General features: G+C 38.0%; 1 protein-coding gene across 2 annotated transcripts in view; it reads right to left on the bottom strand.

The window, feature by feature from the left end:
* Positions 1 to 18,531, bottom strand: part of doc2g (double C2-like domains, gamma) — a 98,396-nt gene that overhangs the window by 18,540 nt on the left and 61,325 nt on the right. For both annotated transcript variants that reach the window (XM_074688775.1, XM_074688765.1), the window contains exons 6-8: positions 9,524 to 9,650; positions 9,202 to 9,258; positions 7,736 to 7,860 (exon numbers count right to left, since the gene is read on the bottom strand). In XM_074688775.1, coding sequence (XP_074544876.1) covers positions 7,736 to 7,860; positions 9,202 to 9,258; positions 9,524 to 9,650 — 309 coding nt within the window. The remainder of the gene's footprint in view (positions 1 to 7,735; positions 7,861 to 9,201; positions 9,259 to 9,523; positions 9,651 to 18,531) is intronic.

Below are 18,531 nucleotides of genomic sequence, written 5' to 3'. Positions count from 1 at the left end.
ACAAAATTTATGGTATTTGGGAAAAGAAAGACAGATGGTGTAATTGAGCTGACAATTGATGACATACTTATTGAAAGAGTCTATGAAAGTAAGTTCTTGGGCATTCTGGTTGACCATAAGCTGTCCTGGAAACCATACATAAAATATCTGTGCTCAAAAATATCAAGAAGTATTGGAATAATCAGCAAAACAAAATATTTACTGCCACAAAAATCTCTGCGCACCCTCTACTGCTCCATGATCTTGCCATACCTCTCCTACTGTGCTGAAGTCTGGGGTAACACATATAAGACCAATCTACAAAAGATCTGCACATTACAAAAAAGAGTTATACGGTTAATAAGTCATGCTGGGTACAGAGATCACACTAACCCTCTATTTCTACAATTAAAATTGCTAAAATTCTGTGACATAGTTAATCTGATGACTGCTCAGGTGCTATATAAGGCATTGCACAATAATTTACCCGGTAATTTACAAAAAAAATTCAAAACCAGAGAGGGGGGCTATAATCTAAGGGGTGAACATAATTTCATTTTACCAATCATTCACTCAACTCTTAAAAGTTTGTGCATTTCTGTTTGTGGAGTCAAACTCTGGAACAGACTGGATGTCACTTTAAAAATGTGCACTACCACGCAAATATTCAAACTACACTATAAAAAAGTACTACTAAACTCATACAGGTAATTTAAAATAACATGGCCTTGGATTAGAACATTGATAACTATTAACATATGTAAATAATCACAGTAAGTAATTTAAAATGTTGCTTTGAACAGATATACAATGGTGAATTTGAAAGTATTATGAGTTGGATGTTTATGAACACTGTTGTCAGCGGGTTCTGAGTTATAATTTGATATTGTATCTGTTTTGTATTGAAAGGGGCAGAACTAGATAAGCTTTTTTGCTTCATTCTGCTCCTTCTCAAACTGGTTGCTGTGCATGTGTTTGCACTCATATGTTTATTTCTTTATTTCCTTTTGTTTTCTGTTTTTTAAAGTTTGAGATAAATAAATAAATAAATAAATAAAACAAAAAAATGTTCCAGTTGCCCAAAGCAAAACCTTACAAACTCAAACTGCTTGCTTTTTCAAAGTGATTTACATTTAAACCAAACTCAGAACCCATTATCTACCGTTGTCTGATGAAGAGAGAAGAGGGTTATTTTAGTGAAGCCAAAGCAAACTTGCTTTTTTCTTCATTGTGCTCTTACATCTGTCCTTTCTTGACCACACAAGATAATACTACCGAACTGTAGTTTAATCCATTCTCATGTTATTCTCATGTCATCATCAAACAGACAACAAAAACCCTACTTTTTCTTGTGATTTACTCAGTTTTAGGGTTTAAAGTTTGGTCAACACTTCATAAAAGACAGACTGGTAACTTTGTCAGCTCTATCCTAAAGATGATTTCTTTATCAAGACAAAATTATTGTATCAGATTTCTGCCGATGGGAGCAGGGATGTCGCATTAGTTAGTGATCTACCTGCTTTTGCTTTTCACACATTTTGTTTTTCTTGCAACACTAAAACCTGCTAAAATGTAATCTATAAGTCCTACTTAGGTTTCAAACATACAACAAGCAGAGCAGAAACAACATGGTACACAGATTCACCAGTCAAATATATTTAAACACTAACTAGTCCAGGTGATGCTTCAAGTAATCCAGAATCTCATGAACACTGGTGTTCATCTTACTCCTTGATCATCAAATTTATCTACGTGCTTGTGATGTGTGGGTTGATACTGAAGTATCAATACTTCCTGTACCAGCTGTCTGAGCTCTAAAATTGATCCTAAACCCAGAATATCGATACTTTTGATACTTCCGTCATTTGAGTTCCTGTAAAACACATCTTTTTTTTGTACTACGGTGTTACTTGCTGCTGGAATCTGAATTTCCTGAGGGAACCCTCCCAAAGGATTAATAAAGTTCCTATCTAATCTAATCTAAAACATGACAGAAACACAGTAAAAAGGAGCCAGACTGTTGAGATCGAATCTGAATGATATGCATTTCTGTGGGAACTACTTTTTCTCCCACCTGGCTAAGTGCGTAATGCATAAGTGCAGCTGCACGCTGTTCAGTCTGCCACTCACTCTCACGCTGTCACAGAACAGAATGGCAAAGTGCAAAAGAAGTCATGTGTGGAGCTATTTTAAATCCACAAACAGCCAAGATGCTGTTTGTGATATTTTAAGAAAAAACATCAGGACTTGTGGCAACACAGCGAATCTTGTTTAGCACTTCGGGTTGAATCACAACCAAGAATATGAGGCATTTTCGATGAGGGGGAGAGAGGAGGAGGGGGGCTCAGCATCAGGTGCTGCTACGGTGAGACATACGTCTCGAGTCCCTCAGTGCTGCAGGTAGACACCATCCAGGTACAGAGGGCTGAAAATGTGGAGCTGTATGAGTTGCTAAGCACTGTTGCAATTGTTAGAATTACTAGCTATGGTTATGAAATATGCAACTAAATAAATACAAGCTTCAGTAAATAGCTCCATGAGCTCATTTAGAGTAATAATACATGTGTTAAGGAGATAATCTCACATAGGCAAAAAAGCCGGGATTAATTCAGGAACGGTTCCTAAAGAATAAATAATTCAAAGTGGATGACAAACACCAGGTGTCATTTAATTACACAGAACAATTGCAATAAAACAGTCATGGTGAGTAAAGATATATATTATAAAAGATGAATAAAAATGAAATAACCAACTAAATATCTAACTAATTTAATCCATAACATATATCCATTATAATGTACAACCTGTTTAATTTCTCTAACTGTTGAATAATTAATTCAAAATATGGTTATTGACAAATTTGTGAAATTATTGTGGCATTTATTTATTTAATTGAATATTGTACAGGCAATTTCAATCTAGTGGTATGATTTGAAATACGGTCAATTTTTTTTATTTACCAGACACATTACATGTAATTACACTAAGTATTAGTATCCAATCGGTATCGCAGATACCTGCCTGAATTTTACTCAGGATCTGATCGGAAAAGAAACTGGAGGTATCAAAGCACTACTACTTGCAGCCTTTTTTATATGCTAATGTCTGTGTGTACCATTGAACAAAAAGGCTAAGCCTTTTGCTTCTGTGTATGAAAAAATACAGTTATCCTATAGAAGAGTATTAACAGAGCAGCTGGCTGAGATATAGCATCCCCTCCTCCATCTGATAACAGCACTGTAACCTGTAAGAAGTGATTGACATCAGCAGAGGGTGAAGAACTGGGCACGGACTGAGTGTGATCTGTGATTATTTACACCTCGACTGCCTATCTAACGATCTGACTGCTGTTTGTAACATTATCTTTAAATGTCACTTATCATTACGACTTAATTTGTCCATCATATCAGTGTCTGATAAAAATTGGCTTGAGATCGTCATGAGACCTGCTGAAATGATGAAGACATTTCACAGGTTTCTCCTGGCTAGTTCATGACATGTTGGAGGGGCGCACCTCAAACAACAAGGTCTGCCACCTGAGAGCTGACCAGTCGAAAGGAAGGGGGTTTGTGGAGAAGGGAGTCTTAAAGAGACAGTAGGTAAAACTAAACATTTCAGCTTGAGGCTAAAATATGACTTTTCTAAAACACCAGAGTGTGGAAAAACTGGGATTTTTTTTTTTTCTGTACATCACATAAAGCTACTACAGGAGCACCAACAAGACTTTCTTGATAAAGGCTCGGAAAAAAAGGACAGCAACCCCTCTTGGAATTTTTCTTTGTTGTTGTTTTTTTAGACTTTAATCACTTACAGAATGTGACTTTGTGTCTGAGGTGGGTCTTTTCATGGAGTAGGAGAGTTAGGCTACCTTGAGGTGTACTCAAGGTTATAATAGTTAACTAAAACGAAACTAAAAACGAAAACTATAATTTAAAATACATTGCAGTTAACTCAAACTAATAAAAACTAGAAAAGAAAACTACAACGATAAGTAAACTAAAATATGTAATCTTGTGTTCACAAAACTAACTGGAACTAACTAAAATAATAGACAAAATTCTCTTAGTTATAGTTTTTGACAATATTAATAGCCTTTAGGATTTAAATTAATCCGACACATTTCCCCAACCAATTTTAGACAGTTTTCGGCAGTTGTCAGTGCAGCACAGCACCATCATAGTGACACACTGGGTCGTTCTTGTTTACTGCACTGACTGGCTGTGCGCTGTGCTGCGACAAAACGTAGAGGAGCAATGAATTAGAGCATCTGTAATAGTTTAATTGTTACAGAGTCCAAGTTTTTATTGTATTTGAGTCTGCCTTTATTGTTACAGAGTCCAAGATTTTATTTATTGAAGCTCATATTATATTGTTTTTTATCATTTATGTTTAAATCATTTTTATGTAATTTTTGTCAACATTATTTTATATAATCTATGCTTATATTTTTTACACTAAGTTTATATTATTTTCATGTGTTGAATCAGCATTGACTGAGCAGTGAGCACTAAGTTGGACTTGAAAATAAACAGTATGACAAAATATTTACTCTGACCTTTTTGAATCCTGCACCTGGTTAATAAGGTATGAAAAAACTAAAACTAAACTGAAACTAATTAAAACTAAACTGTAATGGAAAATAAAATGTCAAAACCAACTAAAACTAAACTATAATGACTTCTGGTCAACCACAAATATCTGCCCCAGAGCTCAAAGAAGAGAAGGAGGAAGAGGAGCTTTTCTCACCTCTGTTATAAAAAGAATATACTCAACAATATCCCAACAAAGACAGAGAAAGAGAAGGAAGCATTCTTCTCTATCGCCCAGAAAACAGTCCTCACACTCCTCTTCATGCTCACCACAGTCACAGCTTGCAGACCATTCTCCTGCGGGGCACACCAGTGGTCCCTGAGTACGACTCTTGATAGAAGCAGCCATCACATGGATATGCATCAGCAAGAAAAATAGACAAAGCACGCCTACCAATTGAATTGCAGTAGAAAATGTATATTTCCATCCCTGCCCACTGGGACTTCTTATCAGCTGCCAGTAACCTTTCCTGTCCTCTTCATATAACAGTTTTTCTTGGTGATTCATAACAGCAGCCACGGTACACTCCCCACTACATGGTACTTTAAGCAGTTCACGAGTGTTACACGCTTATTTGACTGTTTCCAGCAGAGAATAATCAAAAGTAAGTAACTCACAACTCTCTTTTTCAAATTATATACAATAAAAATATCTCTGTTGGTCAGATTGTTTCTCTGCTCATTGACACCAACATTTTACGATCCAACACTTTCAGTGTAATTATATGTAGGTGTCGTATCAAACACCCTGATGTGACTGGTCGGGGTGGGCAGTGGAGGGGGCTGTTAATGGTTGCACTCTCAATCAGCTCACTGAGATGATGTTTGTGGGATCAATCAATCTTAAAGACACTTTACATTATGTTGCCCACGCTTTCACATTCTCTGTGTCTGTGGGTGTTGTGACATGCTGGTGCCAGAGCAAAGGCTTCTGATGGCTTCGCCCCCTCAGTCCTGTCAAGCTGGTTGAGGGGTGAAGCTATTGTGAAATGGAGCAAAGGTTGTTCACTGTAGCTGCAGGTGTATGAGATGGGTGTGTCAAAGCCCTACACGGCAAAAAAATAAAATCTTATCAAGTGTTTTTGTCTTATTTTCAGTAGGAAATGCCTTTTTAGACTGAATATGAGCCACATTCACCTGACAAGTCCAGAAAAATGTCTTATTTCAAGTTATTTAAAGACAAAAATGAGGTCTAAATAGCTTGTATCAAGTTAAAAAAATCTTGCAATGGGACAGGAGAAAAGTTCGTTCTATTATGACATAATTTTAGTTTCAAGCAAATTTTCAAGCAAATTTTTCTTGTTCCATTGGCAGATTTTATTAACTTGTTACAAGCAATTCAGACCTCATTTTTGTCCTTAGATAACTTGAAACAAGACATCTTTCTGGTATGTTCAGTTGACTGTGGCTCAAATCAAGTATGACGAGACAAATCTCACTTAAAATAAGACAAAAACACTTGATAAGATTTCACTCTTTGGCAATGTATAACCTCAGCTAGGTCCAGACATTGGACGCTGGGTAAATTAAAAAGATTAAGTGAGATTTCTCTTTAACGCTTCATTTTGAAGAGTTACATAACACTCATAACACACTGTACAATAATGATAACTATAACACTCACATACTGCGCACATGTAGTTGATTTGCTTTGTACGAACCATATTTTCAATATGGTCAACTCTTGAGGTCTCATTTCGACACGTTGTCTGATGAGGTTGGTTAAGAGTAGTAAGTTATAGGTGTAGATTTACGACTCCAGGTTTCTCACACAAAAAGCTGACAATGTCAGGTCATCTTTATATGTTTTCTATAGCCCTTGTTCTTGCAGCATTATTGCTGTCTGTAGCAAAGATGATTTTTCAAATTGAAGCTAGTGGGTTTTTTTTCCTTTTAAGGTTAAAACAAAGTCCACAAAGGTATGCAACAAAAACTCCTCTTCTAGCTGAGAATTTAACACAGTCCAGGGCAGAGCCAGTGACCCCATGCAGAGGGAATACACTAATAGTTATTATGTGTGTGTTACCATATTAATAGGTCAATCCCAAAACAAACAGAAGCAAAGAAAAGTACCCCAAGATACTTAACTCAGACGATGAGTATAAAATTTGACTACCTGTGTGCACATATATTAATCTGCCGCCACTCATACCCTCATTATTCTGGCTGTGTCCACTTGGAGTAGAAATTAGATCACACACTTTCCAACTGAATGTTTTTTTTCTTAAATCAAATCTAACCCAAATTTTGCTTATATTTTTACTCTAACAGAAAAAATGTGCAAGTGCAAACAGTTTTTCATTTTGAAGGCATGTTGCGATGAGGGATGGGCAATGATTTTCAAATATTTAAAATCAGTCATTAACATCAAAAGAATCGAATAGTTCATGTGACGATAGCTTTGTTCTGTCTGCAGCAGGTCACAGTTTTATGCTGGATCCTGTAGCTGTTATGCGCCAATTTCACAAAAAAGCAGGTCGAGCAGGACAGAAAGTTGTGCGCGGAAACCATCCAAGATACCCAGTGACTTTCAAAATAAAACAAACTGTGTCCAAACCAGATCGTACTCAACTTGACTACAGCAACAAACTGACACAATGAATACAGCCAGACCAGGAGGGGACCATCTTCGAGTAATTTCTGAATAGTTACAAGCGAAAATGGAATAGCTCTTTGCTTGAAATGCCCATCCTAGTTGCAATCAGGGAATTATGGCCCCTTATTTGGGAGCCACTGGTCGAGAGTATTAAAAAAAAAGTCAAATAACAGGTTCTGGCCTTAGGCTCACACATTCAAGTAGTTCCTTTCCATCAAACAATCCTTCATCATGTCTCATAACAGTCAGACAGAACAACAGCTTTTTGGATGTGAAATCATTCATGACAAAATTGATTTTTGGTTGACCATGGGAAGCTTTTTCCAATGTACAATTCACCCGTATGAATGAGGAAATAAGCCCACAAAAACAAACAGAAACAAAACAACAAGAAGAATAATTTTACTTTAACTTTGACCTCATTTAAACTATGGATGAACTCAGCATGTCAAACTCCTTACCCTGTAATTTGGTATTATAAATCAAATGTAAATAGCTTATTTTAAATACCTGAGTATGAGCATAATTTGTAGGAAAGCAGGATCGTTCATGAATAACTGACGTGACTTACATTTTGACAAAGGGGTCAGAGTAGCCGTTGGAATCCATGGCAGCCAGATGGGCACAGCGTATGATCCCAACCAGCAGGCAGCCCTTCTCCGTGTTATAGCACAGTGACACCAGAATGCGACCACGCTGGGGACAGAAAAACAGTCCGTCAGAAAACAGCACCTGTTTTCAACCTGATGTTTCTTTTCTTAGAGGATACATGACGAGAAAATCCACCTTTAAAACACCTTTACCCACAAAATAACACCTTTTTTCCACTGAAGGCATGGGAATATACAAACTGAGATTTGATGAAACGTTTTATTGAACTAAGATATGGTATGTGTCCATTTCAGCAACATGAAAATTCAAATTAAAGCTTGTAATTAAAGGCCTTATCGGAGCCGGGCAAAGTGACACTGCTCCCTTCTGCTTTTAATCTGCAGGTTGAACCATAAACTGAGTCTAATCAGAGACCAAAAGCTATTAGCCTCCGTCTCTATAATCAAAGGGAGACCTGAGATAAAGACCACCTGAGGAGAAAAACACTTGCAGCTGCACCAAAAAAAAAGGTTGGATACTGTGTAAAAAGCTTATAAAATTGAGGGTTTGTAAATCATTTATACCTTTGCTTTAACTAAAACAGAGCAAAAACAAAATATCCAATCATGAACTGGAAAAAATGAATGGTATTGAGCTTGAGAGCAATAATCTGAATGTCTCTAACAAAGCAATGCTGAGCCTTTATGTTTTTTATCTCGTGCAATCGTAACGATAACATAAAAATACTGTGACTGTTATGTGTCAGATGTCTTGATGCAAATTTTCTGGAGTTTGAAAGACAGTCATTCTTGCAGATGTTGTGGTGTGCACACACACCTCTGCTACCTTTAATCTTCTGGTGACTAGGAGTTTTCTAAGCTCTGTTCAAGAACGTCTCTTCTCTTCAATTTAAAAACACTTACTTCAAGTTTTTATCATTGAAACTTTCCTGTTTTGCTGGTTTTGGCCATTGTCCTTTATTGAATGCAAACTTCCACTTTTTATCATTTCATTTTCAGGTGAAAGTTAAGTTAAAATGACACAAGGCAGCAACTTACACCATCTACTGGTAGGAGTAGGCAGGACTACTTAACATGGGGATAAGATGTACCCCTGAGGGGGAAAAAACTGAAAGACCAGGAAGGAAATTAGGAAAGCAGTTCACAAATTGCCAGGAGACAATTTGCACCCCAGCTCTAAGAAGTCCTCTGAGTAGTTTCCTTTCACGCTGGTCATCTAAGAGCTTGTGGATACTGATTAAAAACATCTAATTAAAGTTTAAATGTTTCCTTCAGTGTGTGAAAACAGGAGTTAAATTAGTATTACTGAAAAGACAGCAAATTGTGTCCTCCATAAATGAGCAATAGGGAATTATAGTGAGCCATGTTTTGGTCGACAAAGTGGTGATGATTATATTGTTGATGATAAAAGCTGATTATATTTTACCTCTTCCTCTGCAACAACCGCTCCCTGCTCCACCGTTTGATTGTTAGTCTCTTTATTCTGAAATGTGGTAGAGAGAGAGATGGTAGAAGGGGTTGGAAAGAAAAGGAAGAGATGATGGTTATAGCTTACAGAGCCTCCAGGTGAATATCTATTACACCTTATAACGCAGCTTTTGAAATTGATTTGTGATAACCTCCAGGCAAGCATGCACAATGGAAATAGGACACATCTTGATATATATGTCCACAAAAACCAATTTGGTATGTATGTGACGACTCTGTACTCTCTCACACACACACATGCAGAGGCAGAATGTATGTACCTGTGCAATTCTCTCCAGGCCCATATTGTAGCGCTTGTTCTCTCCCTCCCTCAGTTTCTTCAGAGCTACCCTCACCTCTCCAATGAATTCATTTCTTCCAAGTCTGTCCATGTCACACACACACAGCCTTGACACACAAACACACAGACACATGCAGCAGAGGTGGAGAAAAGAGGCAGGTGAGTCAGTGATAACTTACAGATGAACCCTGCCGTTGCTCATTATTGAAGAGCAGGTGGCAACGGAGCCAAATATATCCAAAGTGTATCTGAACCATCAATCAGCTTCTCCATCTGCAACACATAACGAGTTCTCTGTGGCTTCACACCAACATCAGTGTGAATGCTGAGTGGCGCAGAGTGACTGAAGAAGAGGGAGAGAGTTCTTAAAGCATTTCCCTCACTTCCTTTCTTGGCTGTTGCTAAATCAGACACTCATTTGTTCTGATTGAAACACACAGAAGATGAGACATCGCTTAAAGCAGGCAATCAGTTTCCATTGTATTTGGCTGAGAGACGGTGAGTATGTGTTTTATGTGGTTAGAATCAATTAAAAAGCCTTGTGTAATTCATTTGCATCCATAATGTTCCAAACCTTCAACAGACACTTCATTAGCTTACTTGAACCATCTACAGCAACCCACCATGTGAATTTTTCAGTGAATCTTGCATTCAGTGAATGCTTTTTGGTTTGGACTGACAATAACGAATTCAAAACCCTACCTTTTGAATATAGAACAGAAACAAAAAAACAGCTCCCGCCAATCTGTAAACACATCATTCAGGGAGGACAGATGCCTGCTCATCCCAGTACAACAGGATCTTTAGTCAATGGCTGTAACCTTCTCCTCAGGGCCTCTACAGCCTCCCTTAACAGTAATTAAAATGCTTGACGGACCAAAGAAAGCAGGATAAGATTTTTGTTAAACCCTCAAAAAAAGACACACAAAAAAACTAAAACTAAATCAGCTTCTTGTAGATGTACGGGAAGCAAAAAGCTGCTGAATCAATACAAACCAAAAGTTCCTAACATGAGCTTCTCTGCAAGAAAGTCCTGGTAATGGAGCAGAAAAAAAATTCTCAAAAAGTGAAAAACAGACCATAACAAGCAAAACCGACACCAGCCAATAAATACACAGTTTCTACAAGAATAACATGTTCAAGCTGTGGTCAAATGATCCTCAATTTGAGATCAAGGTGACCCTGTTGCTCATTTAGGAATACTCAGAGGAATAAAATATGACCAGCAACTTCTACCAAAGACAGACAGAGAGGAATGACATACAGTACATTTGTCCACAAGTCTGAATGTAACGGCCAGCGAAGTTTCAAAACTCGTCTGTAACTCCTCTGCAGGGGGGCCTCCAAAAAAAAAAAAGGTAGATTTTTACTTTTATAAACCAGGCACAAAATGTCAGGCAATTTATGTTTGGTAGATTATTTTTTTTAATTATTTATACTTTTTGTGCTCTCTGGAGGTCTACAAGCTCAAAACAAGAGTCAGTACCAACAGCAGAATAAGCTGTTTGACATCGGAAGGTAAAAATCAGCAAATTTTCATGTACGCAACCCACATACTCAGCAACCCACAAATGCATGTTCCTTACAATTTCCACGAAGAACTGTTACAACAAAAAAAATAATCTACCAAACGCAAATGGCCTTATTTTTGGGGCTAAGTTTTAAGTTTAAAAACTAGTAAACAAAATGATCGATGGACAAGCTAGTAGGCTAATGTTAACTTATTATGACTAAAAACAAACTACAGGTGATGCAGGTGACCCCTGTTTCAACACATCTGTTAGTGTTCAGCTTCAGGACAAGAAGGTGATTCCAAGTTAGAATGAAAACGGTAGGCATTTAAAAAACATAAAACATAAAACAGCAGGTGAAGTTGTAAACTTTGTTCTTTAAAAAAGTACTGATTGGTGATTTTAAGTGATTATTCATGCTGCCACATGTTTGATGAAGGAGGAGGTAAAAGGAAGAAGATAAATGGTTAGAAAGAAACCTAATTGTAGATTCTTTATGGAGAAGGAGGAGAACTTTGAACTGGATGAGTTGAGGGAAAAGCTGTGGTTGCTTCTTGATGTGATGAAGGTATGGATCAAAGTTATGGCAGCAAAGAGGGGGAGTGATGGACGAAAGACAAGCTGTGTTCTTTGGGGGGAGAAAAGCAGGTCTGGTGAATTGATTGATGTGATGTTCAAAGGAGAGGCTGCTGTCGAAACATGACTCATAGATCCACGTGAAGGGAGACGGATTGGAGTTACTGATAGGCTGTTTGGCTGATGATGAAGATAATGTCTGATTTATCACAGTTTAGTTTGAGGAAGTTGTCCTGCAGCCTTGATTTAACTTTGCACTGGTCAGAGTTGAACGGGTTGCAATGTTGATGGATTCAGTGCAGCTCAGTGTCGTGAGCTGAGCACTGGCAGATGGTAGGATGTATAATATTATGCAGAGGCAGTGTGTAATGGTTGTTGTTAAGGGCAATTAAGAAAAACCCTCAAGGAGGAGTCAAATGGACTTAGTTAAATCCCAAAAGCAGGGATATGACATTGCTCTGGTTTGAAACAACTTGACTGTAAAATGACTGGTTGATAAGCAAGTCAAAAACAGCCTGCACTTTTTTTTTCATTATCTAACACTAAAATCTTTAATAAAGTCTACAACAAGGGTAGGCAACCTTTTCCATGACTTGAGAAGTACACTCATGCCAAAGCGCCATAACTTACTTCTTTTATAAAATCATTGACAGTTGATAGGAAAGTCTCCTTGAATGGTTTTCCATGCTTCGCTGTGCAGTGAGAAATAGTATTGTAATAAAATCTACCCATTTCTTTAGTCCAACAACTGCCAAAGATCATGAGAAGAGGATCCCAGGTTTCCCAGGAGGTCACAGGTAAGGTTTACAGTGCTGGTCCCAAAAGAATGAGCCCTGATATCTGGGAGCAACATAATTTTACAACAATCATTGCAGAGGTTGAGTTAAACTAAACACCCAAGAGTAACTGGCCAAAAAATATGACTGACACCACTGTCTCAACCCACCGCTGGTGTCAGTTTTCAGAAAGATGTGCTATCAAAGTGTGTGATCAGAGCATGCAGCGATGAGACTGGGTGAAAGTTTACACAAGGTCAGTGAGACCTTAGACACAAGCTGGAGACAGAAGCTATCCTTTTGTCTGCCAGATAAATCAACCCTGAACATAGCATATGACTAAATTAAAATGCTAAGTTACGTCAATTATTATAAAAATACATAACAGTATAACAGTGTTGCTAACACCGTTTTCATGTTTGGTCTCAAAAAGATGCTGTGCACTTGATGTCCTACATACAACAGTTTCACAACAAAGGGTGCATATCCCATGATCTCCTCTGGCAGAAATTCATACCCCTTTGTCCAACTATGTCGGAAAGAACGACTGTAACTTGGTTTGTTTGCCTTGATAACACCGCTAAATGGATGTGATTGCAAGCTAGCTGACTGACCTCCCCTTGAGTGAAAGTGCTTTCGGTGAAGCACTTGCAAGACACATTCACGCACTTATTGATTTGATCTTATTATTTAACGTTGTCTGTTAAATTTTTAAGTAAGAACATTTATAGTGTGCTCAATCTCTGGTGGCATGTTAAATAGAAAAAAAAAACACAATACTTTTATTATTCATTTATTTATGGTATTCATTAATTTTGCCATCTGCTTTCTTGTATTTATTCTCTGCATGCCAACATAAATAACCTCACGTGGCAGCTATGGCACACATGCCTTAGGTTTCCTACCCCTGGTCTACAAGATGCTCAAAGTAGGGATAGACCAATTATCGGCCGGGCCGATTATCGGGGCTGATATTTGGCATTTTGAGACATATCTGCATCAGCCTTTTTTTTTTAAATCCGACGGCTGATAAGAAACAAATTTATATCTGCATTGTTGTGGCACTGATACAGTCGCTCTGCACTGTCCCACCCACAGTACCATCTGATTGGTTACAAGCAGAGCCATGGCTCAGGAAACAGCCAATCAGCAGAGCAGTTAATGCCGTTATCGCAGTTACATTGAATTTTTGGAAAACTCTATTTACTGTAGAAAACTTTAGCTATTTATTTTTTTAAGTTTTCATTTAACTTTATAAAACATGCTGTTAAGCCTGGGAGCTGTTTAAGAAACCCATGTTTTAAGGTACCTGATAAGTTAAGTGGAGTTCGTATTGTTCAAAATTTTGACACCAATATTTGCACTTTGACTGCAGATTAATATCAGCTTCAAATATTGGTTATCAGCCTCTTTGACCACAAATAAGCCGTATCTGCATCAGCCTGGTCACGGTCTTATACATGATTCAACATTTAACCATTTAAAAGCAAAACTTTTTGTGAGGTAAAAGTAATGGTACCGCTTTTGTTTCTAACCTAAATTTTAAAAGAGATGATTGAATTATGATGTACTTTTTTATACTTCTCTGGTTGTGTAAAATCATTCTGTCCACAGGGCACACTTATTTAAGTTGATGGGGGTGCTCGATGGAGAGTGAATATTCCATCAACGACAGTGCAGACTTCACAGCCCATCACCTGCTACAATATTCCCTCTGTGCTCAAATATTCCCACACGGGCTGTCACTGCTCTTGATTTCTTCCTCGCTCTTCACTCTCTATTCTCAACCTCTCACACACACACGGTCGCTCATACACAGGCACACCTTCCCTGTCTCCCTGCTCTCTTTCTGTTCTTCTGACATTTGGACGTTTGACATGCCAGTTGCAGTCTTTTAGTCAGAACGGATGAGTATCTGTAGCAGAGGCTTCAGAAATACTCTGACTCGTGACCACGGCTGTCAGATGATTTACGTGCCTTTGCTCTGTCATACATGTAGGGCGTGCGTGATGAGACGGAGGAAGCTGTGAAATCTAACACCAGTTTCACACCAACTTTTTCTACTCCTCCTCTCTCCTCCTTCTTTTTCCCTGGCCTTGTGATCCCTCGCCTTAGCAGATGCCTGTGGATTCTGTTAAATCCAAGGTGCCAAACTTAGTGTGACACAATCTGACTTCTGAGTTACAGTATCTCCAGGTTGTTTTAGCAGCCCTGCATGAAGTCTGTACTTGTGATATTAATTCTTCCAGGGTCAAAAGTGACACGTTTAAGATTACATCACTGTAAAAAGAAAAGTGTTATTCCAGAGTCAAGCTTTGGTGGGTGCACCTTTTGTCATAACATCTATTTACATACAGCTGTTTTTAAATGGACTTCCACTCACACTTTCTGACAAAACATCTGGTATTGCCATGTTTTTGGAAAAAAGATGATTTGGCTACCTCAAATAAAACTGCTCATTTCTTTTTGTTGAATGGTGGTACTTCAAGTACATAACCAAACAGAATTTTTGACCCACAGACTTTTATAGCTTCTGTGAGGAGTTTGTGACTGGTTATAAAACAGACTTATAAGCAGGGATGCCGCATCTTGACCTTTAATTGACCTTTTTATACTGTCATTTCCAATGCCTGTCACCCCTCTGAGGAGTAGTTGGGCCAGATGGTTTGCAGCACACTGAGGAAGGCAGAAGTTTCGCACTGGATCTTTGAGTACAGAAATATTTTGTATCATATCTAAAATAAATGCCCTCTTCCTAAATGTAGGGCATACTTCATGTTCTCAAATACTAAATAAACTGTGATTTGGACAGGCAAGCTTTAAAAATCAGATCAGACATGCAGTTTTGGATGCTATTATGGTAAAGTGCATAGTAATATCAACCATCTTCAAGGAACATCCCTGCAACATTATAAGGATAATGTGATTTTAGAGGCAAGCTGGGGCAGCTTTTTTAAGAGCCAGAGAAGTCTTAGGTTAGACACTAAGGCTCAGTTTAACATCCAGAATCAACCTCCATGTGTGCAGTTCAATGAGGCTGTATGGCAAAATGACATCCTGATGAGATGCTAAATTAAGCAGGTAAAATAATAGGGCTGGGGTGATATTTTTTGTCCCGATTCGATTCTTTTGCAATATTTGAGGTGCAGATTTGATTTAAATGGTGATTCTTTAACATTTCCGATTTTCAGTTTGCTCAGACTGTGTGAAAAAGTTGAATGATGATGAAAATGTCCACAGTGCCACATTTCCAAAAAATGCAAATTAAATGTGAGTCAGTTTTTAGGATTTATACAGGGAATCTGGCATCTCAACTTTTTCTAATCCATCTTATACACAAAGACTAAAATGAAGGACTTAAATTTAAAAAAAAAGAAAAGAAAAAAAAGAATTTTCCACAAAAAAATCATGATTTAGAATCACTAAAGAAATCCTGGTACTGCCATACATCATTGCGATAAGTCCAGTTAAGGCTGATACAGGAAATACAGGAAAATGTATTTTTAAAACTTGACTTCCTGATATCACTAGATGGTTTTACATTAGGACAAGCCCTGATAAGAACAAGAATAAGAAAAAGAAAAAGAAGAACAAGATGAAAAGGAAGAAGAAGGAAAAGAAGAAAAGTTCTAAGAAAAAATGATATATCTATAGTTCCAAATGTCAAATAATAATTCAGTAAAAGCATTATAACAAAATGAACCTTGTGGTGTCATAAGGAACAATTTGAAAAACACAACTATCTAGGACTATCAATGTATTTTTATAATTCATGGAATACATTCAATATATTGAGACATCACCATTTGTCATTCTTGAAAAACTTACCTAACACTCACATTTCCACATCCACATTCAATCAATCCCACTGTGTCATCTACCATCTAATGAAAGATTGTATTTTGGCCATATCAGTACCCAACCATCCATCTCTCCACCAGAGGTATCCAGTAGCCAATCTTTTTCGCCCTCCACCCAATACCAATTCAGGTCCTAGATTTATCCCTATCTCCCCACAGCGCAGGACAGTCTATTACAAAGCCTGACAGAGGGACGGAGAGATAGAGGAGTGAAATTGAGTGTGACTAGACCTGGCAGTGACATCATGTTGGTAGTCCTTTACACACATACACACAAGCACACACACACAAGCACACAATGAATATCTTGATGCCACCTCTCATCACAACACCTCCACACGCTCCATCTCCTCTCTGTTAACTTGCAGCCTGATATTCCCTTTTAGTCATAAAAGCCACAAGGAGTCTCAGAGATGAGTTTCATCCAAATGTCAAAGAAAAAACAAAGCCCTTCACTGTTTGGTGCATTAAACACTAAAATATGCTGCGTCACCTAAATAAGAGGAGGAATAAAGGCGCCACATTATTATTGTTACTGCTCTCTGAAAATTATAAGCTTGCCAGGAGGCAGAGGAAGACTGCTGACACTCTTGATGAATTTGGGCGTAATTTCAAACTATGTCAACCTCAATGCAATAAAACAATCTGGAGGGCAACTCAGCTTGTCTTATCCTCTGGCTTCAGAGCAGATTAATAAACCATCTTGTCCACAAAGCAGTTTTCAAAAGTTAGGGCGTTGTTTTTTTTTTTTTAGAAATTAAATACAAAATTGCATATCCAGAATAAAACATAGTGCTGAGAGGTATAGAGTTCTATTTTGTTAATAGATTTATAATACTAAAATCGACCAATAGATGATACAACCTGCCAAGATTAAGTTTTTTGAAATACGATCCAAGGTTGACTCAGTGTATTTTATTTTAAAAGGATGCTTTAATGTTTTTTTCAGTGCCCGACTTCCTGTTGAACTTCATCAATGGAAAAGAGAGCAGCCTACTTTACGGCGGAGGAGCAGCAAATAATCCTGCAAAAATACGAGGAGTACCGCAGTTTTATCCAGGCCAGGAGCAACACGGCTGCGGCTGCGAGAAGCCGGAGGGATTGCTGGCAAAAAAATCACTGACTCTGTGAATGCATACATTTCCAAAATGCTGATATTAATTGACCTATCTCATCATGTGACGACACGGGCAGTTAGGTCCTTATTCATTCATGATGTCAGTCAGTGTGTGTGTGATCAGCATCATATCCAACCTCATAATTAGAAAGAGTCCACTTTCCAACAAATCCCAAGGAAAACGCTCATTATAGGCAGTTTGTATTGTAGATGCAATAGCAGTGGGGAAAAAAGGACGTGTGAGCAAATAAAAATGAATATAAAAACATCCTTCAAAGTGGTATGAAAGATTCCATTTGCACACATTTCTACTTTTCCCTGACAATGTCTCAGTTATGATGATCAGTAAGATATTGTTTGTTCACAGCCCATAAGAAAAAATGTTGGGCCAAAAAGACAGGGGGTGGTCCCGCACAGGAGGACTTCACTCCGGCTGAGCAAATTGGTGACTGCGCAGTCTTTCATGCCCGCCCGAGAGAACCGATTGGTCAGCGGGCGGTCTGTCACACCCTGTGAGCTCTTATCCTGGAACTTTACCTGCTCCAGACCAGGTTTGGCGTTCAGCATCAGTTACCGGGGCAACGTGTCTGGATAAAAAGAGATCCTGTCACATCTGACAACTGAGACTAGAACACAACTGAGTAAAGTCAGTGTGAGTTACACACTGACTTCAATTGAAACCCATCAAATCCTTTGCTGTAACAGAGATGGAGCAGAGGGTTATACAGACTTTGGAGTGTGTGAGCTAACCACAGCCAACACTAAGGCTCCAATGTTTAACTTAACTGTTGTTAAAGGCCAAATTTTCCCACCACCACTTCATAACCAACTTTTATTGAGCTGTCTCTTCCTCTTTAAGTGCATTTTGTCACAGCATAATGGCTTTATATAACCACTACAGCTGCTAATGAGTAAGTCCATCGCAAAAAATGAATAAATAATCAGAAAACTAAACTTCTCCTTTAGCACTGCATGTCATTTTAACAGCATTTGTCATCACTGAAAAAAAAAAAACATACCCAGAAGAAAAAGCTTCACACCTAACTTTTCTTAATGACTCAAATGTTAGTGAGTGCACTTCATCACTGTGTTTGATGTGGGCTGAAGAACAAAACTATTAGACATTACTTTAAGAAATCCTCAAAACT

Source organism: Halichoeres trimaculatus, unplaced genomic scaffold, assembly GCF_033239565.1.
Source record: "Halichoeres trimaculatus isolate MK-OKI-2021-1 unplaced genomic scaffold, fHalTri1.1 fHalTri1_scaffold_2, whole genome shotgun sequence".
Lineage (NCBI taxonomy): Eukaryota > Metazoa > Chordata > Actinopteri > Labriformes > Labridae > Halichoeres > Halichoeres trimaculatus.
Note: the sequence above shows the minus strand (reverse complement) of the source record. Positions and strands in the feature narration are given on the sequence as shown.